General features: G+C 42.3%; 1 protein-coding gene across 6 annotated transcripts in view; it reads right to left on the bottom strand.

Annotated features, from left to right (window-relative positions):
• Positions 1-26,162, bottom strand: part of ARMH3 (armadillo like helical domain containing 3) — a 122,726-nt gene that overhangs the window by 28,692 nt on the left and 67,872 nt on the right. For 5 of the 6 annotated variants that reach the window (XM_064431087.1, XM_064431090.1, XM_064431089.1 and 2 more), the window contains exon 24: positions 5,070-5,148. In XM_064431087.1, the coding sequence (XP_064287157.1) occupies positions 5,070-5,148 (79 nt within the window). Of the gene's footprint in view, positions 1-5,069; positions 5,149-11,593; positions 11,688-26,162 lie in introns of those variants that run through there. The other variant, XM_064431091.1, reaches the window with a different exon arrangement.

The raw sequence follows: 26,162 nt of genomic DNA, 5'->3' as shown, positions 1-26,162 counted from the left end.
ATTGCTCTGATAAAACAAAAAACAACAAAAGCAATGACAACAAAAAAAGAGGACAATAGCTAAACCAGAGAAAACACCCATCAGCTAAGCAAACCAGGAATTTGCCAATTCCAGAAGACTTTTTATATAGATTCTTTCCAATCTCACCTGGTGCAGCTCTGCTCTATTTAAACGATAAAATCTGTTTCAAGCCATTAGTCATGAGTAGGTGTCTGTAATGAGACCATGAAAACCAACATCCCTGCCTCATTTGCAAAGACATGATGACTTTAAATTAAGGTCTTGCCTTCGTGATCCTCCTTAGCTGGAGTTTCACATTCCCACTACTGTGTGCAACACAACACTAGCAGGCTGGAGACCTTCTGCCCCAAAGCTCACTGCATTTCAGAAGTGAAGCACTGTTATGCCAAGGCCATTATAAAGTATTTCTCAAGTCCTCACAACACTTTATATTAATGTAAGAGATTAGGGGGATTTAGTGTGGTAGCACCTAGCACTGACAGTACTCGGCATTTAAAAAATATCAAACGCAGACATTGACAAGAGGCTTTTAACACCACTGCCAGCAGTGCTAAAAAAAGACAAAGCATTTGGTATCTGCCAGTGGTTTTGCTACTAGTTATGGAAACCAGAACAAACTGAATAAACCCTGACATCAATGGCTCGGAATTAAAACACTTTAGGGCACCTAAAACCAACTGCACCCTTTTGTGTCTTTCCATGCAAGTCCCTTGTGGAACTTCCTTGAGTAGGTTAGTGCCTCAGAGCCTCACCAGGTAACAGAAGGTCATTTGGATTGGGGTGGCAAGAAGGAGCATTCAGCAATTGAAGCATGACCTCAGTGGCCTGACCAAACTGGATTGCAGCTACTGGTAGTGCTGGGTTAGTGGTTGGACCAGATGATCTTAAAGGCCTTCCAACCTGAAACAATTCCATGATTCTACCTGAGTTGCAAAGGTACCACAGTGTGAAACAACCCAAGTATTACATTCATTTGTCACAATTTCAAAAGTGATAGAGTTGTCCTGTTTTTCCATCACAATCTGTTCTGGCTCCCAGCACTTTTCATCTGCAATTACCAGACATAAAACAGGTGCTCACAGCAGTCTCTCACATTAAACTTTACCTCCATTTTTGAGATGACATAATGTCCCCACTGTGGCTGGGAAAAAAGAGGGGCTTCTACTCAAAAAAAGCACAGAGATGTTCCTGACTAACAAGCATTATCAGTCCTGTGTGTCTCATATCTCAATTTTAAGACCCTTAGAGAAGAAATCATGGAGAGAAAAAATGCCAAAGAGAAAACAAGACCTTAGTGAGCAATTTTCTAACCGGCAGAAGACTTGATTGGCATGCAAAGCACCACAACGCATTCCTACTCAGAGAAGATTCAACCCAAACTAATGGTTTCCTCTCACTTTAGCCTTTCTTGAAAGCTGTGCTACATTGCTATCAGGCAGAGAGCTGCCTTCTTACAAACAGCTGCTCTTTCACATCCAGAAAAGGGCAGATGGGAGACCCCACCTAGACCATGCTGTGTTTTCATCCTTTCTGTTTGTCTGCATTTGCTCTTCTGGAGCAACTCTTGTGCTGCTGTTTCCTCACTGCCTTGACCCTGTTCTCTACAACTGCTTACGCTAGAAAATATTTTGGGAGCTTCTCAGATCAGATATGGCACTGAGAAGGTCTACTTCCTCCAACATATTAAGTACAAGGCAGTCCAATCATCTGGAAAGTACAGATAAGCCTATGAATTAGTTTCATAAAAAGGCTATTTTGCCCTTTGGCTCAAGAATGTACCAAAACCTCTTTGAAGCCATGGGAATAATCACTTGCATGGAAGAGCTAACATTGGCAGTTAATGGCCAACCCCATCTTTTTGACTGTGCAGCATATTTCAGTCCCTTAAAGAATGTGCAGGGAGGAACCAAATGTGTTGAGAGAATACCACAAAACATCAAATTAACACTGAAGTCAGATTTAACAAATTAGCAAGTGAGGAAAGATGCCAATAACTAGCTAAGACATTTCCTGCTTCACGGTGAGGAACTACAGCAAGGTCAAAACAGCTAATGACTAGGAAGGATTCTGAGCTTGCCTTGGCAAGGAAATGCTTTGCAGAAGGCACTGAGGATCCCATAGTGTTTACAGACTGAAGGGGCTCATCTTTTGCTTGCCCCTGGGAATTTCCCACTCTTCGCTGGAGAGAATATGGGATGGAAAAGGTCTTTTTCCACTATTTCTGATCAGAACATTGGCTAAACCCCTTAACACTGGATAAACCCCACAACAGTCAGCAAAGCAGTTCCATGAAGTCTTACAAATACACTTGCCTAGACCAGCAACCTGTGTGTTCAGACTATGGTTCCTGGAAACCTCTAGGGCTGACAACATACAGTGGCATTAATAGCCTATCCACATCCAACATTCTCAAGGGCCTACAAATCCCCCCAGCATGTAATATTGTTAAAATTAATGCTTGTAAATAAAAAGGAGAAAGCCCTGAAATGACAGACTTAGAATAGTAATAAATGGACATTAGTAATTAAGAAGGTAATAAAGGCTTCAATAGGATTAGGAAAAGAAGAAGATAGAGCAAAATCTCTTTCAACTGATTAATTAGCTACATTTAAGGATATAAAAATAAATAATCTAACACATGAACAGGGCATCAGAACTTAGCTTCAGGTGAATTTGAAACAAAGCACAGCAGCTGGAAATTCCCCTTCAGACAAAGCTATAGTCAAAGACATACCTGCCTGATCAGCAGGAGTTTACCACAGAGGAGTGTAAGCAGCCATACAAGAATCTAGAGAAAGACTGGTGTCTGAGAAGGAAATCTTAATTAAAAGGAATGTTTGACTCTTAAAATTCTAAAAACATATGTTTCCAGTACAGAAATACCAGTCTTCTGAAACTACTGGAATAACTCAAAGGAGAAAATGACCAGTCCCAAATGCAGTATCTGTGTGTGGACACACAATCTAAATGTCAGCATTAAATATTTCAATGTGGTACATTTCAAAAGGCAGGGCTATAAAGGATGGTGGATTCTGTGTAGAAAATATTTAAGGAGAGCAGAGAAATGGGTAATTAAGTGAACACACAAGTTAAAACAAAGGTACAGCTGGAAAGAAAAACTAAAAAGGAAAGAGCCTGCAGCAGCCAGAAGGCAAGCTTGATCCCTCCCCTTCCCACACACATGCTGAACAGCTCACACAATGAAACACAAATTCTGTTACCCCACAAAAGCCAGACCCTGGGCTTCATCTGGGCCAGCTACCAGTATGTCTCATGTGCTTACAGCTACTGACAGAGGGGAAACCACAGTCCAAACACACAGACCTGAGCTCACTGCACAACTGAAAGTGGAAGTCTCCATCCCTCTCCTCCTTGTGCAGTAAATTGCAGAGTCTGAATAAACACCCTGGGACCACACACTCTCTCACCACAGTGACATCTCCCTTATTTCTCTGCAGTTCATCTGGGGCTATTATTGCTTTATTTTGTTTTATATTCTCCCTATGTTGAGAGAAAGCATGAAGGGAGAAAAGAAAAAAGAGAAATCTGTCTGCCTTTCAACTTCCTAATCATCTTCCTCAAAATGCTTCATGCATCAGCACTGATTTCATTATCTGCCTGCTGCTAGGGATTTTATTTAAAGAATAACACACAAGGAAGAAAGGATTTAACCTGACCTCCCTGAACTGCTGGGGGATGAATACTACACAGAGCTGACAGTGAAAAGCTCATTTCCTTTCTCAGACTAACTCAAAGACTATGCAAAATTCCCCTCTATCCAAGCTTCCAGTTTTAAATTGGGCTATCAAAGGCTTTTCTTTTTTAGAGGCCTGGGTTGATGTAATCAGTGTATCATCAATGAATGAGGATTGATAACACAAACCATCACAAAGCATAGCTATGGATACAGTGACTCTCAGAGGCAGAATAATAAGGAAAACTGAGTAAATTAAAAGCAATGTTCTTCTATCCAACTATACCAAGAGAATAAAAACCAGTAGGAGCCACCTTTTTTTTCCCCCCACTGCATCAGTAAAGCATTCATCCTAAGTCTTTGGGGTGTTACATATTACAGATCAAGCAGGTTAATAAATGAAAAGGTTAGTGGGAAACATGGAAGGGTATAATCAAGAAATAGTAAAAATATAATGGACAGAAAGAAATGAATTGCAGAGCAGGGTACAGTCAGGACCTTCCATCACGCACAAGTATGGGATCCCATCCAGTGGAAGGGGCAACCCAAGGTGACTAAAATGAAGTCTGTCCTGGACTGCATAAACAATTTCTTCTCCAGAAGGTCCAGAGCTGTTGATGCAGCTGTATCTGGGATGATTCCCCAAGCTCTCATTGGCAGCTCTGCATTTTGTCCACCACATGCTCCTGCAGAGCCATTTATCTCTCTAAGAGTGATTAATGTATAATTCTGATATTTTATTTTGGGAAATAGGCCATCTCTTCCATTCTTGAGACCACTCACAGTAGCCTATTTTCAAAAAGCCACGTTTACAAATTTATGCAATAGAAGCAGAACACGAAGATAGCAAACCAGGCCAAATTAAGGAAGGGAAACCTAACACAATCACCCTCTTTATTAAAAAACTCTGCTTTTTAAAATCTAACTCAACTGAATTCAATTACCCTAGAAAATTTTTACCAGTGGCTGTCAGAGCTCTAGGTCCCCAACATCACCAAAAGAAAAACATCAAACTACACTCAATAGCTCTAAGTTTGCTGCCAAAAACTTCCTGCCCCATTCTAAATGCCAGCATCCTCACAGTGTCCAAATACACTTGCTGACAACGCTGAATATTTTTCTTGTTTGTACCCATCCTTCTACATCTGTGGAACCAAAATCTCTGTGTGTAGTGGTAAAATTGGCTAAAGCAATTCTTGCTTTTCTTTCTCTCACTCGCATCTGAACAAGGAACATGAGACTCCCACGTGCATCTCCTACTGCTGCCACATCATCAGTCCCAGGGACAAGGTACCCCTGAACACCCATATTCCAGAGGTCAACCTGAGAAAAGGCCATGGCATGCCTGGCTTACCTGATCCTCAGAGAGCTGTGATATGTGATTCACTGCAGCATAAGATTCTATCTTCGGGTTGAAGTGATTGATGATGGCTCTGAAACAAAGGAGGAAAATTTTCAGAGGTCTCAGGAACAGCTCAGAGATGCAGCAGAAATTTCCTACCAGTAGTAGGGAAGTAGGTGCACATGGGGCCAGTCCTGCAGGAAATTCCTCCCTCACCACAAAGTGCTGAAGACACTCCCTGCTGAGGCCAATGCAGATCCTGACACAAGCTTGCTGGAAGCTGCAAGCACAGGCACTGTCCTACACATGGGTGCATTTGTCCCAGCAGATACTGGCCTGTGCTTGCTGCTCTGGCAGGGGGAGTTGCTGGGAACAGGCTGCAAATTGCTCTGTGTTCCAGTGACAGCAAACCTGGCCATCACTGCCCCATCCTGCTCAGGGAACTGCAGTCCATCAGCATGGCCTGACATTTTGTGAAACTTTGTTGCTTGCTATGATGAAGCTGATGGTTTATTGCTTTGGATCTTCACTCTGTTTAAAATGTTGTAGCTGGCTGACTTGCAGTCATCCATCACTACAACTACAACATTTTAAATTCATACATAATGACTTCAGTCCTCATCCCCAGTTTAGATCATTAGAGATAACTTATGTCACTGTCCCAAACACAGCAGCAAATACTGGTCAATCCTGCCCTTCTGCCTCATTTCTCTCACTAGCTGCACCAATCTGCACCACTCCTTTCCCTTCTAGGTGGATCTAGAACCAGATGTGAGAAATCTAAAATTGAAAGTAAAATAACAGCTGGGGAAAAAAAACCCTACCAAACTGCAGCTGGAGCATTTCCTCAGCCTTCCTTCTGCTTGTCAGGTACTGCTGCAAAGATGAATGGCAGGACAGAAAAGACTCTATCCTAGAGTTTGCAACTGCTCCAGTTGGGATATTAGTCATGAGCCCCACTGCTGAGGTAAATATTCATCATGGGAACAGGCCATGTCAGTGCTCGGCACAGATGAGTTCTGACTGTGCCTGGAGAACACTTGCTCAGCCAGATTACACTGCAGCAGCAGTCAGGGCTTCCACTCTCATACTCATCAGCGTGAAAATTCACTCCAGTTCTCTCTGTTGTACTCTAATGGGTTCCCTCCTCCCCACTCCTCTGCCTGCACAAGGACTTTCAGCTGCTTTCTCCAGCCCTCATCACAGCTAAAAGCTTGTGCCCCAGTCTAGGAATACATGATATTCAGTGATGCCAGTCAGAGCAAGTGGATAAAAACCTACCTAGAAGCATCCTTACTTCTTCAAAATGCACAGATAAAAAGTGTGGAAGATGTGGAGAGAGGAGTGGGGGAAAAAAAAAAAAGACCCAAAAAAACCTCCAACCAAACAGAATCTGCAATTCACAGACTCAAATAATTGTTTCAGTTATAGGAGGACCTTTAAAGCTCATCTAGCACAACTCTCCTGAAATGAGCAGACATATCTTCAACAAGATCAGGTTGCTCAGAGCTCCATCCAACCTGACCTTGAATGTCTCCAGGGATGGGTCATCAGACCAATTCCAATGCCTCACCACCCTCACTGCTTAAAACTTATTTATCATATATAATCTGTATCAACTCCCCTAGTTAAAACCATTATCCTTCATCCTGTTGCAACAAGCTCAGCTAAAAAGTTCTTCCTCAGCATTCTCCTAAGTCCCCTTTAAGTACTGAAAGGCTGCAATAGCCTACCCACAGCCTTCTCTTCTCCAGTCCTCCCAGCATGTCTTCATGGAAGGGTTCATCCCTCCGAACACTTTCATGGCCTCCCCTGCACTGGCTCCATCCAGCATGCCCATGTCCTTCCTGTGCTGAGGACACCAGAGCTGGACACTGCACCCCAGGTGGGGTCTCAGAGAGCAGAGCAGCAGGACAGAATCATCTTGCTCACCCTCCTGGCTGTGCTACCTTCACTGCAGCACTGCCAGCCACAGCTCAGCAGCACACCAGCTGCCAGTCAGCACACAGGGCCAGGCTCTCCTGCCCCTATGGCATCCACACACACGTGGCACAGGGGGACTTCTGCCTTCTCACCAACCTTGACACTCACACCCAGAAAACAAATTCAGCAGTGCCTCTACCAGGCTTTCCATAACCCACTTCCCTCTAGAGCAGGACAAACACACAGGTGCCCAAACTCCTCCCATTTCAGTGTGACCAGAGTCACAATCACACTGTCCATTACCCAGCCTCTCCAACACTCTGGCTTTCAACTGCAAGCTTCATGCCTGGCTGGAGTCATATTTATACTCCTACAGGACACACTGCAAGTTATTGAAAGAAAATGGAACACAGACTTACAACAACTTAGCTGCTAGCTTGACAGAAGGTTTGGCAGCTCAGAGGGGCTCAGCGCACTCACATGGTTCCAACATTTACCAGGGAACAGATTTAGCATTCATTTGTACCCACTGCTGTGAAGCACTTCAACATGGGCTGCCTGCTCACAAGGCCCCACTTGGATCTGAGCTAGTGGAGCAGCACCTGCAATCACAGCTGGGATTCACCCAGTGAAAGCAAAACCAGCAACCAGCTGCCACTGCAGTGAGAATCAACAGACATTAAGGAAGGAAAAGAATTCAAGTCTCCTTCCTCATTTTCCACAAGGTGAATGAACAACTCCTCAGTGACCAGATGAACTTTAGCTGTTTAATTTGTTTTAACTATGCAGAATTCCTCCCCAACCTGACCATCTGCAGAGCTATTGTCCTGAACCCACAGGCAGCCTGGGGCAGAGAAGCGTGAAGAGCTTGGATTCAATCCTGGCTCTGTGTAGCCAGGTTCTTACTGACCAACACACCCACCAGGGCCAGGCTTTGCACAAGGTCTGCTATGAGGAATTCCATTGCTATGAAGCGAAGAAGCACCTTTCTGCATCAGCTACTCTCACACACCTCTGCTATTCTTCCATCTCTCAAAATATATCTTGTCCCTGCGGCATGTTTTTAGCAACTGGTCTCCTGGGATATTCACTGATTAACAGCTGGAATGCACTTGGCAAAGATGCCTCTTCAATTTGATCCTGGAGAAAATGGAAGACCAGAACTCTGAAACACAGTGTTATTGACAAAAGAACCAGTGGTTCTGCCACCATTAGTTCCCACACCAGCAGGTAACAGCTGATCCTTGGCAATGATTTATTTTTACACTGTGATTGCCTCAATTACTGCCCTACCAGCCAGTAGCTTTGAGGAGGGGGAAGGGAGCGGTTAAAGCACTTAGAAAAGATTTGTGATTATGTGTTCTACTGAGATCTTCATATTGATCATGGGGGGAAAAAAAGAAAACCCTTGTGTTTGGTATTCGTGAAGCGTGAACATCTTCAACACATTTGTAAAGCAAGAAAATGGTGAAGTGTCAACTGCAAGACAAAATGCTGCAGTTCCCACACAGCCTTCCAGAGTATGTGCATTTACATGTTTCCACACTGCCAAGTCCCTCTGTGGGGTTGGCTGCCATGTGTCACACAAATTTCACAGCACCTGTGGGACACAATTCTCCAGGGACTGAGAGATGTCACTTCAGCAACACTGCTCCTCTGACAGATCCACAGGTCAGCAGTGAACTGACAAGAGGAGACTGTCACTGGACAAAGAAAAGATGCTGAATAAGCAGAAGGCTCAGGAATTAAAAAAATGGCTCCCAGTGTCTTGTCTTGAGGTTAATGCTTAGTGCTGCAAGGCAGATCACAAGCCATCTCTACAGTCTTTATTTCTCAGTCTCCTGGGGAGAGATGCTGATCTCGCAGTAAATACACAAGGCATACCAGTGATCTCCCAAAACCACACATCTCACATCACTTCTTCATGCAGCTCTTCAAGCTACCTACACATCATGATGCCAGAAACATGTAGAGACACAAATTGAATTAACCTGCATATTTCTCAGGATGAACAACCTAGGACACTTGAATTTATTTATGTTTGCATTTATTGCATTCATTTAATTCTTCATGAAGAAGAGAATGATTGCAGGAAAAATCACCCTGATTTAGAAACCTAAAGTGCAGATTAATAATTTATTTGTACTAGCTGTATTAATCATGTTATTAGACACTAAAAGCAGGTCCCACTGTAGCAGGTATTGTACCAATCCAGAGTGGTGGAAAGCCTCTGTCCCAGGGGCTAAGGATCTCAAATGCAAGAGAACAGGGAAAGCACAGAAAAGCTCATTGGCAACACAATATGTAACAGTGCTGCTCCTTACTGAGTGTCACAAAACAATTCAGTTTGAGATAAACCATGGATAGAAAAAACAGAAGGAATACTGAAGGAAGAAGCAGAGATAGGAAAAAGGAGATAGAAGGGCAGATAGGATCAAGATACAGAGAGGTGAAAAACTGCAGAACAGGGAGGATCAGAGAAACAGCAACTGATCCCAGGGCAGTCTGTCCTCTGCAAACTGGAAAGCTCCAACTGCTGGAAAGTTTCTCCTTTGGCTATTCTTGAGGCTGCACAAATTGGCCAGTCCTGAAGTGACTGTTACTTGCCCTTTCTCCCTCAAAAACACATATTCTGGAAGATGAGAAGCAGAAGAATCTCCATGTGGGCACTACTGTTTTTTTGTTCCCCAAAGAGGGACACTGTGGCTCTCACCTAGAGCTATGGTGAGAGAAGGAATCCCCCAAGGCAAGCTGCATTCCTCTACCCTCACTGTGTTCACTGCAACAGGACTTGCTTCTGCACTGGCTGCAGTAGCTCTCCAGACAACAACATTTAAAAACTTAGGTTTATAGTCTTTAAAAACTGCCTACAGTTACTCCTCAATAAAGAGAAACAACCAGTGCTGCCCTGCAGAGAGGCCCAGAGTAAAAGAACTTCCGAAGACACAAATTCTGCTGACTGGAAATGGCTCCTATGAAAACTAATATGGCATGTATGAAAAGAAAATGTTTAATTAATTCCTGAGTTTAATTCACCACTAGTAGTTGTAACATCAGATGTGAGAAGTGAAACACACCAGCAACACAAAGGCACTGGTCCCACAATAAACAGGATCTTCCAGCCCAGGTGACCCCCCCATGGTGAGGAAGGCACCTCACCCTCCTTAACCTCACAACGAGCTGGTCTGGGTCCAATGTGCAGGGAAAGCAAAATCACTATGCCCAGGCAGGCAGCATTCCTTCAGCACGTTTTCTCTGACCTCCAGACTCTCCCCATCAAGTTATTGCAGATGAGCTGTCTAATACCCACTCTTGCCTGACAGCAGCTACATTGCCAGTGTCCCTTAAGACAACACTGTCCTCTTATCCTGAGCAACAAAGTAAAGCACTGTGGAGGTGCTGAAAGTAGGCTAAGGGAAGAACAGAAAGGCTGCAAAGCTTATTATAGAGATGGGAATGCTGAGCCATCATTTGCTGCATGAACCTGGCCTTTGCACCTACTTCACAGGTCCAGCTTGCAAAGCCTGACAAAGTATTCTTGTGGATTCCCAAACATTCATTGTGCAATAAAAGCAGCACCACAAGTTCACTTCTTCCTACACTGTGCTAGAGTGGAACAGAAAAGCAGCAGCTCTTGGCTGGTATTTACCCCTTCACAGGAAGTCAAGGGTGACCTTATACTCACTGCAGACATTCATCTTCTCATCTGCTCATGCCAGCAGAGCACACTGGGCAGCAGGGAATGCATCTCAGTCTTCACTGAGTAAAACTGAATGCACGGCAAAGGCAGCCAGTTCACTCGCCCTCTGCAAGGAAAACTGGCACGATCTGAGATGGACAAATACTCCAGCACACACTAAGCTTCATCCATTATGAAGGCTAGGAATAGGCAAGCAGGAAAGGGCGTAGTTGTCTTTCATCATACTCCACAAAGCTGCTTTACTACAAAAAGGAGGCCTGAGATGAAGTAGTTGTTGTTCAGGAACAGAAATCAGTAAGTAAACACTTTCTCTGTGATTTGCCACAGCAGTTCCCTCTCCCTCTCATACATCTTAGTTTCTCCTTTATGAAATGGAAATAAGAGCAATCACTTCCACAAAGTGTTTTAACCAAGGCGGTAAGACTCAGTGTTCTACTATGTGCAATGCTGGAAACTGCTCAAGCACAAAACAGCAAGTAAATCACACACAATACAGAGACCAAAATGAACACAAACCCTCTCTCCTTTTCTCCATACATGCCATCATAACCATGGTTGTTGGAGACTTATGTAAAGCTTCAAGCCAATCCTCCTGCAGCAAGCTGTGTCTCAGCACGTGCTGTTTGGGGCAAGGATCCTGCTGACATTGCTCTCATAGGCACTCCCAGAACTCCAGACAATAAAACCCCATCTGTTCCATGCCTGCAACAATTAGGCTGAGTTGCTCCATATGTACAACCCCACCTGGCAGGAGGTGAGAGGGTTTAGATAATTTTAACTCACATCCATGAAACATTGCTATGAAGTACACATACCTACATACCTAAGCTGTCTGCAGCAATTAAAAGGAAGCAAACTCCGTGGAACTGTGCACCAAATTCTTCCTTCTACTGTGGTTTAACTCCAGTCTGTTAAATTTTTTTTGCTCCTACAATTTAATGAGTACTGACATTAAGCTGAAAGTCCACAACTCACAGTGGGAGGCATCTTCCAGACACAATAATAAACTGCAGGGAAGAATCCAAGACAAAAGGATATTTTAGTCAAAAGCATTTGCTTTAGAGCTCACTGAAAATATCCGAGTCAGCACTGCAGCAATTTCAGAGGAGCAGCAACTGCTACACCTGTTCAGTTCTGCCATCCTGAAAACTATTGATTGCAATGACAGGTTCCATGGCAGAGGGAGATACACGGTCTATTTATTTAATAAGGAGGGGACAAAAGAGTGCACACACAGCAACTGAGCTTCTCACATTTCTCAGCATTTCACCAAGCTCCATTCTGCAAGGGCAGAAGCAGAGGATGTGCTTTCTGAACCACCAGGCAGCTACAGAGTGCATCTTGACACTGCTGCTTGCTGGATACTAACCCAGTATCACCACAGCTACAGGATATGCTGATTTTCTCTTTTTGCAGTCCATGTCTATAAATTTAAGTCAAGCAAATTCAAATGCCTCACTTAACTTATATTTGTCTTCTTAGCTAAGGAAATCCTCATGGGTGAGCAGTTAACTCATCTTTTGGAACAGCTGCACAGCCTCACTTGAGACTACAATTTAGGGAATTTATCCACTCACCTATTTTCATGCAGCTGATGCATCACTGGAAACTAATCTAAGAAGCATTTCTGTTCCCTTTTCTCAATAAGTAAGCAACAGAATTCTTAGGTATACATAACCAGTGGCACTGATAGCTTAAGTGGTATAAATGACAAAATAAAAAATATTACCTAGACACAGAGAGTGAAAACATCTATTGAAGCACAGGGCACCAGACTCATCTGTGTTTCTGTAATTGACTGTTCTACAACAAAGCTATCACTTGATAACAAATACATTTCTCATCTCAAACATGTAATTTATGAGAGATCAAATGACATACTTTATGGCACATTTCACTGCTACAAAACAGCTGGCTAGTAGTGGTGAGAGTGTGGCAAGAGTTTACATTTACCAAAGTAAAGACACTAGAAAGCCAACCCTTCATTACACCTCAATTCCAGAGAGCATTAACATAGCAGTTAACTATGCCTGCTCACCTCTGACTACAAACAGAGCTGTGTGATGGAACAGAGAAACTCTGGGCTCAGGCTGCCAGCACTAAAACCTGCAGATCAGTCTAGCATGTCCCAAGTGGGAGAGGCAACCATGATTTATGTCAGCATACTGGATTTTAGGCACAATGTCTGTGCTTCTTCCACATCTGTGTTACCAATTTTGAAGATTCAGCTGACTTGTAAAATGACAAGTCCTTCTATGAAACTTCCTTAATATATGCTTTTAAAAAGTACCTACTGCCCTAGGGTTGTGGTCCTGGTTTAATATCTGCACAGAGCCATAACAAGCAGTATTAACATGGAAATAAATTTTTCAAAAGCCATAACAACCTTTTCTGCAGCACCTATTTCCCAGTTCTTTCACTTTATATACATTCCTTTGTCCAAAGTTCTTCAGCTGTACTAATCAAGTACAATCCACAGGCCAAACAGGTTGTGGTTCTTTCAGTATCCAAGCATTCTGTGATGCAAACATCGTGCTAGTCTCTTATAGCTAGTTGGTGTAGAGCAGTGAAATGGGTTACAGAACACTGCTTTAACATTAAATACAGCCTTCAGTCACACCAGCTTTTAATTCCCATGTAACAAGGCAACCTGCCCTCTAAAACAAACAGCAAGGTATAAAGAAATAATTCATCCAGAAGGCAAGGAAAAAATAATAACTAAACAAGGAAGAAAAAGGGGGGGAAAGGCACATTAACAGTAGTTCACCATACATGTCTGCATGGCCACTGTCTCTGGTTAGGACCTGAAGTAAAGCATTATGGCAAATATTTATTCTCTGCAAGTGCTATAAGTGGGTCAGCTTCTATCCATTGCTTCATAATTCAGGTTACAGGATGCCATCCAAGCCTCCTGAGACACAAGACACATGGCAAAACTTCAAACAGAATCTAAACCTGAAGTTTTTAAATTACATTTAGTATCTTCATCAGTATTTAATCACAGGATGTTTAACTTTGAGGAAAGCCTGGATTACTGGATGCTGCATCTAGCACAAAATACTGTACAGACACACATACCAGCTTCCAAACACATCAAGCCAAGAGTGAGACTTAGAAAGTTTATAAGCCATCCCACTGGGACCTTTTAAAGCTCTCTGAGAAAGGCTCTGAGTAGGCTGTTAGTTTAATTAACTTAGTGAAAACTTGCCATCAACCCTGTATTATCTAGAGCACACTGCAAATGACTCTTATTACCTCATTTTGTCAGGTGTGAGCCAGCAGGTATTGCACGAGGTCCTGAACACCCTGATGCAGGCTGTGGCAGCAAGACAAACCTCTCTCTGTAGGTCATGGAGCACAACCTTATTTTACTGACTCAGAGTAAAACCTGTGCCTGCAACAGAAGCCCCAGAGGGAAAGGAAGGCCCTGAAGCCTCAGCATTTATCTGTATTGAGTGAGTGAAGGGTTAGAACAATGCAATCGAGTCGTGAAGTAGCAGGATATTAAATTACAGACAGGGAAGGGGAAGGAACATTGTCTAAGCAAGAATCAGCTACAGTCAAACCTACTTTGCAAAGGAAATTAAGATGAGTCCCACAAAGGTATTTAATTAACTTAATTACACCAAGTGTCAGCTATGGCTGTACCTGCACAGCCACGTAAATCAGGGTTCACAATATTAGCCTTTGAGACACTACCAACTGCCATGCCAACCAAAACCCATTATTTACAGTCCAATCCTCTGAAAATGCAAGATGTTGCAAACCTCAAAATGTTTTTTCTTGTCAGACAGGTGCAAATGAGAACCACATTTGTTGAAAAATGCCTAATGGAATTCAGATCCTTCCAAAATCCAGGACCAAGACTGGAGCATGGATTCAGCTGATGCCCCCAGACACCCCAAGTGAACACCACATGCTCAATAAAGATGTCACCACACATCACCTGGGACAAGGTGAAGTTGGTTTTCAATGGCAAGGAAAGCTAGAGTCAAACAGCATTACAGCTGAATGAATCCTCTTTTTAGGATATTTATTTCATGTCTGAAAGAGGGGAGGACCTGTAGTTGATTAAGCTTCTGTTTTCCTGAGACAGGGCACCTGGTTTATGGACCAGTGGAGAGCTTCATCTTATCTCCTTTGCTGTATTTCATGTATACTCATCTTCTTTCCCATTTAATTGCCTTAACCTGACCCATCTCCCTGAAAGCCTAGCCCTCTCCACCCCAATATCCACACATCTCACAAGTATTTACACTACTGAGATCTCTATTCCCACTAAGAGCTGATGATCAGAAGCAAGTGATTTATTGACATGGATCAAGTTATGAACTGAGTTACTGGCAAGCAGCACATTGTAAATCCATTGTACCTGCAGAGTAAAATGCCACAGATAAACTCGCCCGTGCCCACCACTCCCCATTCTGGACCACAGGAGGATTGGGGATCAATTTATCACAGCCCAGAGGGCAAGAGGCAACTTTTTGCAATCATCTGCCTCACCAAGGGTTTCCAGAGTCACTTCAACAGTGCTGGGGTTTTCTGGGCTTTGCTTTTACTTCACCCATCCTTATCCCGCAGTGAATTTCAGGCAGATGTTGACAAAACCCATTCAGCTGAATTTGCATTGTTGAAGTGCAAATCTTTGAGAACACTTTCCCAAGTCACAAAAGTAGAGAAATTTAGTTTCTTTTCAAATCACCCACTATCATCCCTGACACATCTATACATGCTCACCTCTCCCTCAAAGCTTTGGGTTTGTAATTTAGACATAAGCTTTTTTGTGCTCTGTTCTTTGTATGGGTGTTAGCAAAAGCAAGGCCAGTGAAGTGCATTTTCTATTTCAAAAGTGAAGTATAGTCCTCCAGTCTTAGAAACAGCAGCACACCAAACATTTCCAAGTTAACTGCTGATGTTTTCCCATCCATCAAGTCAAACAAAAAGCCCAACTCCTACAGTGTTCTGCTACTGATATATCTTTCCTGCTTTAGAATTTCAGTGTTTTTCAAGGCTCTTACAAAAACATAATGCAAAAAAAGGCCACATGATTTTTAACCAGTTACGTGTCACATAATACAGGTAGCAGAGGATCTGAGAGATCTAAGGAAGGAGCCCTGGACTTTTCTCTGTGGAAGGAGAGCTAAAGGTTTGCCTCTGCTTCTTCCTTGTAATTGCTAATACATAACTAGACACCAGGGAGGTACATTAGCTCTAACCAGAGCAGTAGCTTTGGATAGCTCAAGCCAGTTTCTCTTTGAAGCTGCACAGTTCTTACACCAACAGTTCTAATTCAGCATTCCAGGCCTTGAGTCAACCTGAGTTGCCCAACACAGTCTGTGTTTTATCCCCTTCTTTCTTTATTCTTTTGAAACACAAAACATCCATGTATTCAGTTGGTGCTGAAAAGGTTTGTAGACACTCAGCAGTTGGGGAAGACCACACAACTTCCCAATTCAGCAACCACACAAATAAATGTTATCCATAATCAAGTGAAAATGCAGGGGAAAAAAACCACCAAACTTAATGAAAAAAGCCACGTGTTGCAGCTTTTTGAAAAATAATTAATACCAAAAAGGAAGTCACCACACTTAGTTGCATTCATTTGAGTTCTATTTGATTCAGAATTGCTCTAGTGAACAACAAAATCTAAGTATTAAAAGGCTGTTGAAATCTTGGTTTGTCGTTTCATTTTGTCAAAAACACAGTGTTAACTACTTGTCAGCTATTTGATTTTTCCTCAGCTCCTTTTAGCTCTTCCATTCAAAGACTGAAAGCAACACTTCTCTTGTGGTCCAACCACTGCAGCAGGCTGATTCCTACTCCTGTCCCATCTAACCACTCTTCTGTCTGCGGGCAAGGGGCCACAATCTCTTCCCTGATGTTGCCTGTGAACCAGCATTAGCAAAATCAGCCCAGCACTAGAAACATTTGAGACAGGAGTGCTGTCATATGCCATTAAGGGAAAGCTGCCCAATTTAAGCATTTTAGAAAACATGAAGGAACAGGCACATCATTAAAAAAGGCATTCAGCACATATATAGGTCACTATTACAAAGTTGTAAATTGTCAATGATTACTGCATGCTTTTGTGATTCTGCAGATTCCACCACATTCAGAGAGGAAAAAAGTTTGCATGCTTTCTTTCCCTTGGCTAGCATTCCTTCTGAGCATATGCATAATTACTTACTATTGATAGGCACACACTTAGAAATTTCTGACAACTTAACCTAGATCCAACACTGCTCTAGCCTGACTGATACAGCATTTACTGCCAGGTAAAATCCTGTAAAAATTTTGCTCCAAAACCTCTAGTGCAATTTGCAGCAAAAAATGTGTTAGAGCAACAGAAAGCAATCAGACTTGCTCACTGTTCACTACCAAACCCTGTTTTCCCTTCACCCACACTGCTCCTGCTCAAGACATCTTTTTCCTGACTGTATTTAGAAAGCATTCTTTGCCAGCAGCTCTCCAGCTAATGTAAGTTAGCTTGCATGGCAAAATTTTCTCATCTGTTGCAAGATTCCTGAAGGAATTAAATCATGAGAGTCATTATAGAACTTTGATTATTATTTTAAATAACATATTAGATGATTACAGAATCCATTCAGTATCAAAGCAATTAATTGCTGCTTTAACAGCCAGGGTGGGCTAGCCCTGGCTAGATGTCAGATGCCCACCAAAGACACTGTCTTCTCCCTTCTCAGCTGAACAGGTGAGAGAATCTAAAATGACAAAGTTATGGGATGATATAAGGACAGGGAGAGATTACTTACCAGTTACCAACATTGCCAAAACAGACTCAGCTTGGGGAAGGTAGTTTAATTCATTGCCAATGAAATCAGGGACAGTAATGAGACCCACACGGCTCCAGTGTGGGTCCATCCAATGGGAGACATTTCTCCAGAACTTCTCCAACGTGAGTCCTTCCCACAGGCTGCAGCTCTTCATGAACTGCACTAATGTGGGTCCCTTCACAGAGTGCAGTCCTTCAGGAACAGCAGCTCCAGCACGGGTCCCTTCTGCAGGATCCTGCCAACAACCCTGCTCCAGGGTGGGCTCCTCGTTCCATGGCACCACCACAGGTCATTCCAGGAGTCTGCTCCAGAGAGGCCTTCCCATGGGGTCACTTTTTGCCTTCTTAATTAAATTATTTCAGAAGCACTACCACCATCACTGATGGGCTCAACCTTGGCCAGGAGTGGATCCACCTTGGAGCTGGCTGGCACTGGCTCCATGGGACACTGGGGAAGCTTCTGGAAGCTTCTCAGAGAAGCCACCCCTGTAGCCCCTGCACCAAACCCTTACCACACAAACCCAATAAAGCAGCCAGCATGCACTCGCTGAGCAACAGAGCAAAGTGTTATGGGCTGTGGCATTTGATGCTAATGAGCAACAGCACTTAGCAGTTTGCAAGAGCCAAGGCTTGGCAGCATGCTCATTATTCAAGAAAGCTAAAACTGTATAAACCTCTTCCTGGAAAAAAAAAATAGATATGGAAAGCAAAAAAGGATGGAAACCCAAACAAAACAAAACCATGAATGCTATCTAAAGGGCAGAACTGTATTTGGATTCATAGACAAGCTGCGCAATATTTCAATAAGAAAGGTGAAAAAAATTTAGAAGGGTTTTTTTTTTTCCTTCCATATTCATCCGTAAATTGAGTTGATTCAAAACTTTGGACAAAAGTCAAGATTTCAGTTCAATTTTGAAAAATAGGGTTTAGGGTAAAAGTGACAAACCTGCATATTGAAAGCATCCAGCTATTTAAAAAAGTGAGGTGATATTTCAAAACAAGAATTGGCAAATATTGAGAAGTGTTTTGATTTCAGCTGTACACTGAAAAATGGTTACATCCAAGTTCTTTCCAAGCAATCTCTAAAATAAACCCACTGGCTCCAGCACAGAGTATTTCCTTGCACACTGCACTTATACACAAAACAGACCTACCAAGGACTAATGGTTCACCTCCCTCTCTAGCAGGAGTCCTCTTGCCACAGAGCAGGACTCTCATCTCAAGATCTATGGATCTCTAAGCCTTCAGACACAACATCCCTGCATTCAGAGATGTGCAACTGCTCTGTACAAGTTGCTGCCAGGCTCCTGGCAGGAGGCCAGAGGTGCTGGTAGCAGGCCCAAGTTTGGGGTGTGTTACAGGCTGGTGTGCCTGTTCACTGCTCAGTGTGTTCATCATTCTGCCTTAATAGAAGCCAATATATTTTCCCCGACCTTTACTTTCCACAGTTCTCAGAAAGCCTGAAAAATTAATATTCAGGCAACTTCTAAGTTTCATTCTGCATAGTGATGAACAGTTTCATTCTCCATAGTGATGAACAGGGAGTGCCAGCAGAGAAACAAAGAACCTCCTGCCTCAGTGCAAGTGGCACAGGAGAGCAGGAGTAAACAGAGTGCTTAACCTCCTGAATAGCAATGGCAAACCTGAGAGCTTGATTTGGTGCCCCAAAACATCTCTGCCATTATACATTAGACAGAATTAGGGGGTGACATGAAAAGAGCAAAGACAGACTTGCAGCCTATTGCAGATTCTCTGCAGTTACATGCTGGGGCAGCTACTAAAAGCTCTAAAACAGATTGTCCTGGGCTTTTTACACCCTCCCTCAGAGCAGCTCTTCATGACCCAGCAATAGATCTGCACCAAGTATTGACTGCTTTTCCTGTTTCCTTTAAGGGTTTTTAACACATCATCAATCACACCATCACTTTTAAGTATTTTTAACCATTCCAGGAAAACTGCAGTCAGACAGCTGCTGAAGGTCGAGCTCTCTTCCAGCTCTGGCAGGAGCTGGGAGTCACAATTCACCATGGCTCAGCTCAGCAGCTCCCTTTCTCTGATGGTGGGCATCATTAAGGTTCAGTTCCCGCCCTACTTTTACACACAAAGAGCTGCTATGGGACTGCCAGTCGTGTTCCAATTGCAGAGTATCTGGATAAATGGATACAGGGAGCCTCTTCCAGGTGCCAGGCTTCAGACCCTGAAGCTGATAAACAAGGTCCTCTCGTGCCAAAGGCTGTCTTGGCATCCTCAAGATCACAGTGCTCAAGAACACCAACACTTCAGCTTACTCTAGATGTATGCACCTCAAAAAAAAAGAGAGACTTTGCTGAAATAATTAGCATACTTAACCCTTCCTTGGGTTTGAGGACAATTACTAGCAGGATTTCCTGCTCCTGTCCATTAATTCCAAGATCTAACATGGAAAACTGAGCAAAATTCATTCAGTAAAACCTTATTTTTTAAGGCCTCTCTGAAGCACTCTAGCTTGCTTTTGCTATTACAACTGAGTACAAAACTCTTTCCATTCTGAAACACATGGGAAAAAATCCCTTCTCCACTAAAAAGACTGAAACATGTACTACTGAAAATTCAAATCACAGATGTAATCATTTCACTTGGAGGTTAAGCTAGTGAACAATTTCTCCACACTTCCTTGCAGCACAAGTACTTCATCCTGGGCCCTACTCTCGCAGCACAGCCATCATGGGGACTGCAAACTGCAGAAAAATGAAAAGCTTTTGGCCTACTGACATCTCATTGAATCTTACCTCTGTCTGGTGGTCTTAAGAGAAAATATGTCTCAAAATAATTCTCAGGTTTGCCCATCTGTTTAATTGCTCCATGGATAAATTTCAGTATTGCTGTGACTGTTGTACTGGAGGAGAAATCTCTCATTGCAAAATAAAAGCCGAAAGCACAAGAATCCAGAGTGAATTTGTTAAGTTTTAAATGCAAAATGATACTTTTGATCCAATCTACCTGATTCACGACATTACAAGTTAGTAAATCAGCTTATCTGAAGTTCTGAATACCACAATTTTCAACACCACCCTTACACCATTACTCTCATGTCAGAAGCTAGCTAGGGCACCTTTCACCAAGGTATTCTGTTCAGATAGGAACAGGAGGAGAAAACCCATTCTTTCAGTCATTTACTACAGCAATTAATTACCTATTAGGAAATGCTTATGTAACCTGCAGCTGCAATTTGGTTTCAGTGTCTAGCCTTACATTCCTTTTCTGGTTTTGGTATTTCATCTCATCAAAGATGTTTGAACACTTTCAAGAGCATACCACAGGTTTTGTTTTAAAGAGATCATGATACTGAAATCTTGAAAGCATTCTCACTAGTTTCTCATAACTGGGGCTTCTCTGTCCTTTCTCAAATTATTCAATTTTTTTGAAACAGACACCAGAAAAAATGGCAAAATATACACGATCATAAAATCACTTTCTCTTCTTAATATTTCTAGGGTTAAATAAACGTCTTTAGCTGAACGTTTCACAAAAGACCTAGAGTAAAGGTGTCAGTCAATGCTTCTTGAAACACTGCTTTTCAATATACAGTCCCTTTTTGCAAACTGGCACTTATTTTTTCAAGAACTGCATTTCAAGAACTGCCTGATAGATTAAAAAGCAATTCAGATCACACGCTTCATCTACTTCATGATTTAACCTTCTGCCAGTCTTCCAGTAACTTGCAACATTCATAAGCAATTCTTAGGTCCCTTATGATCACTGACAAATTTATGTAGCATTCTTTTCATGCTTATCACCTAAGAAAGGCACTGTCCTTGTCTTCTAGAGATGCTCCACAAGTGCTTTGTCACATCATTCACTCTTGCTGGCATCTCCACCATTGTCACGGATGCCCACTCCTAGCTCCAAAAGAAACACTGCGAGTTGCACGTGTCCCTAGACCCTCAGTAATCCCTGCTACAAAACTGACACACAAAGGCTCTTAAATACTACTCTCTACTGTTCTGAGCTTTCCAGTTGAGCTACAATAATACCTGGGGCACCAACATCAAGCCAAGTTGACCAGCAGCAGTCTCAAGGGGTTCTGAAGTCTTGCCCTGCACTGACATTCAAGAGCTCTCCAAGTTCCTCTAGGCACCTGGAGCTCCTTCAGCAATCAATGCTGACATATGACCCCTAATTGCTAAAAACTCTTTGCCAATGCACAACTCGTGGTATGGTTTGTCTGCTTTAGCCAAGACCAAGTGCTGGCTGATAAACAATTTGAGGCAGAATTAGTGAGTTCTGGACTTGTCCCATCGCTGCTGTCTGCAATGCCCTATTTGATCACATCAGCAGTTTTGACGGCATCAAGAGCAGAAAAGTGACAGGAAGACAAGTCTCAGCTCTGGACTATGGGTTCCATCCATGTTTCTTCTCAATTAACAATGCTAATAGCAACTAGACACATTCTTCATCTTGCAACTGTAGTAACTGCCAGGGAAACATTTATTAGAAGCAATTTATGAGCATACATTCTCTTTCCTCTACAGGAACCACTGCACATCAGCTGATCTGTCCAATGCAGAGAACTCAAAATGCCATGCCCACAGACCACTCTGAAGAAAAATCATCCTTGATATGATGGATATTCCTAACTGAACAATCTAAATAATACCACATCCCTTTATGTTTTCGCTTTCTTTACACATAATTGAAGAGAAGAAAAATCCAATTAAATTTCTAAAAAGAGGTCACCTTTAAAACTCCCATATGCTTTCTACAAGACTGCCAAGGAGTTCTCATACACATCTGGACCTAGTCCAACTTGAAATACATTTTGGTGCCCTAAAGCCCATGGAATTTCAAAAGGACAAAGTAGTCATCAATGTCCCCTGTGTACTAAAATGCATTCTGCAATGTTGCTGGCACAAAGTGGCTGTTTGCTATGAGTGGGCAAAATGATTTATTTAATATATATACATATAGCCTCTGAAGCACTGCAGTCCTGGTGACAAAGAGGCATACAAATGTTAGGATTATGCAGATAAATCACAGGCGCAGAACTGGACTTGACTATACTTCCACTGTGTGTGTACATATATAATCTACAAATAGTTTCAGATGAAGTTTTGTAATATTTTAACATTAAAAACTCTTGCTTTCATTAAAGTTGATTACCACTTTCAAATACCTATCTTCCTGCCCCAGTGTATTGACTAATACATTAAGCTAGAATAAGACAATACACTTTTTGCTTCACAGCTATTGAGAAACTCCTAACCATTATTAGATTAGCTCTATTCAACCCAGACCAAAATGATTTCTGGGATGTTCCCACAGCACATTTCATCTACTACATCTGCATTATTTATGGCATTTACACAAGGTGAATTGAAGGCTTTTATAAACTAAGACACAAATCAATACAAGCTCTTAGCAGATGGGGCCTTAGTAGGGTTCCACAGCAGCATTGTTCCACATCAAGCAAACTCTTTCAACTGAATAACTGGTAACACAGAAGGAAAGGCTTGTTTAGAAAGTCAGGAATTAGAGACACCCTCAGCATCCAGCCTTTCCAGGAGAACTGTACCTGCATCACTTAGAGCCTAAACGGTCAGGACTAGGTTTACATGCAGCAGGCAACTTGAACTGCTTCACAGCATCAGTCCACAAGCATCACAATAGCTCTGTTTCATTTGCTTCCCCAAGCAAAGATAAAAATGCTGTAACACAGATGGCTTTCCCTGTAAGAGGTACCACGGACTGGGGAGAAATGGATGGGAAGCAAATCCAGCCTGGCACTCAGTCAGGTCAGCACTGTGCTCCGAAGGAGACCCTTCTCAGCCTCTGCTGTGCTGGTGCTGCTTGCAGGGAGCCCAGGCAGGGATGGAGAGCTGGCCTGTGAGACCAGCACTGGCCAGGAGAACAAGCTGGAGCCACAAGGTCTCAGCTCCTCAGCAAGAGAAAAATCCTCCCCACCTCCATACACAGCTAGTCTGGGGACAACATGAGGATATGTGGCTTCACCTGCTTTCAGATAATGCTCTTTTAATTCACCTTGGCTGGTATTCATAACAAAGAACAGATCATTATTTGAGGCACTTACAGCAGAGATCAGATTACCCTGATCCCTTTCTTTTCCTAACTCGTCTAACTTGTGCACTGAGAATTCACTCTAGTTTTTGGGTTTTCTTTTCCTTTGGATTAAGTGAAATCGAAAGTTGTCTTCAGAGATGTCAGCAAAAGAACCTTTTATACATCTATTTATAGAGCAGTGCATTGGGATCTACAGTAGCCAGAAGGAAAAAGGAATGAATGATAAATTATCCAACACGAACTTCCTTTAGAACAGTAACCTGCAACAGAAAAAAACCTGATTATATTCCTGCTTAATTCCTCACTCTACAGATGCAGTAAAAGGATTTGTCCCCTTAAGCAAATTAAAAAAACATAGGGCCTTTAACTTTTAATTTTTTTTAATCAAAGAAGTCTCAAAAGGCTCCATCAACTCAGCTTTTTTAGCTGACAAACAAGAGGCTACTGAAATTAGAAGACTTTTATATTTGCTTGGGCCTAGCAAGAGAGAGAAAAAGACAAAAAATCCTGTTAGTCTTAATTAAGATCATGTCTTGCTCAGCTGGCATCGGTTTCACTTTCATGAGGTTTATAAGTACATGATCCTGACAGCTCTCCATGAGCTCTTTCTGGAGAAAAAAAGGAACAGTGACAATGATGGAAATCCTGAAGTAAAATCATGAGGGAAGAAAAATCTTCCATAGTTATTCATTCTACTCTTGTCTTCACCAGAGCTCCAGAAAATCATGGCACTTCTCTGCCACTCCCACAAAAGACCAAAAGGCTGCCAAACAGGAGATCAGCTCATATTCTTCCTTAGACATCCCTCTTTTAAATCAACACAGTATTTCCTGTGCACACACAGGTAACAGCAGCAAGGCCAGAGAGGCTTGGAGACCTCCTCTTCTGCACACAATGAGAGTGTGGGTCAAAGTGCAGGCAGGAGACTCCTCCACCTTAAATGAACCTTACAGAGCCCTGACAGGGAATTCAGCCTGCTCAGCTTGCAGAGACAGAGTGAACACACCAGGCACATAACCAGATGTGTGACTGGAAGGAAACTGCAATGCCTCCATGCTGACAGCAGTGGGAGGGGGACGCTGACATGTTGATTTACTCCTGGCTAAAGACTTTGGAGCAACTTATTCCTGAGAAAATGCTGACAGATAAAAATTTAAAATTGCCATACTGAGGTAGCAAAGGCCTCTGTGTCCCTACTTCAAAACTGTCTAGAATTTGGAGCTCAGGTAACAGTATGAAAGCAGACAAACAAAATGACACTGCCCCAAAAAGAACCCTTGCTTCCAGCCAAATACACTTCAAGATAATATGTGAAGCAGAGGTGACATCTGTATGATCCAGCAACCCATGATTAAATTCTGTTCCATTCATTTGTATCATCATTGCTTTAAATTCACATAACTTTTTAGATATTTCACAGCCTAACTGAGCATAAAATGAAGCAGTATCTCTTTGGTTCAAGCTTATCTTGATCTTCTGATGCACCCTCTTCTTACAGCACCCCTTCACCTTCTCTCTGACATTTGGTAATTTTTACTAACTCTTGTATATATTCTCTGCCATCTCTTCCAGTCTGAAGACTTGTCAGGTATATAAATGTTCTTCATAACACATCTGGTTCCATGCCTTCAGTCATTCTTTATGCCCCTTTCTGAAACTTTCCTAGTCCTCCTATGCTCTTTTGAATTTTCTAAGCTCTGGATAGATGGGAAAAATGAGCTTAATAAATACAAAAATTTGCCTTGCCTTTGGGAATCAATTCTAACAGAAGATAAAACAGCATTTTCTGAGGGAGAGGGGTTAAACTGAGAAGCACATTTTTTTTAGAAGTTATTAGAGCTGGGTAAGAGAAGCTCCATTTTAGACCAAGAGATGTGAATGATTTCAAACACCACAACAGTTTAATTGATAGATATTACATATTTTATCTAGAGTGATATAGCAGAATAAACATTTTAAAAAATTAAGAATAAAGAAAACTGACAATTTTTCAACAGAGCCTCTGTAATGCTACAGTGGGAACATTCAGTTATGTCCAAATCCCAGTCTTGGCACTGCAAAAGAATAGGGGGTTATTTTGTGTATGCATGTGGGGGGTAGTAGCACATGGAGCCAGGTTCCTGACTGAGGAAGAGTGCATGAACTAATATCCTAAATGCTGGGACAAGTCTGATAATGAAAATTTAAACTCATTTTTTCTTAAATTTTCCTTAAATTTTTTTACTGCTGGCCTCCTTCAGTAATTGTAGGCTGTCACCACAATTCTAGTGCTGTTCAATTTCTTGTGTTTCCATTTTCCAGGTTTTCAGGACAAAATGTGTCTTTGTTATGGTCACTGAGTACAGAGAGGTCCTCCAAGAACAAGGAAAGCATACATGGTCCTTCCCTCCAAATTGCTCTGAAACATCAACAGCACAGAACACTGAACTGCTATTGATTCTCCAGCTGAGACAAAAAGCAAACATCCTGGCCACTCAGTGAGCTTTACACTTCTCAACAAAAGCAGCAAGCTTAGTTTATCTGGATAAATTTCTGTTTGTGTAGCAACCCTGGAAATTTGCCTCCACAGCTTTGATTCAGACTTTCCTCATTCCTCATCCTAGACTGTCACATAATAAACCTGTGTAAGATT

This window comes from Passer domesticus, chromosome 8 (assembly GCF_036417665.1).
Source record: "Passer domesticus isolate bPasDom1 chromosome 8, bPasDom1.hap1, whole genome shotgun sequence".
Taxonomy (NCBI): Eukaryota; Metazoa; Chordata; class Aves; order Passeriformes; family Passeridae; genus Passer; species Passer domesticus.
The sequence above is the reverse complement of the archived record's forward strand: the minus strand, read 5'-3'. Positions and strand labels throughout refer to the sequence as shown.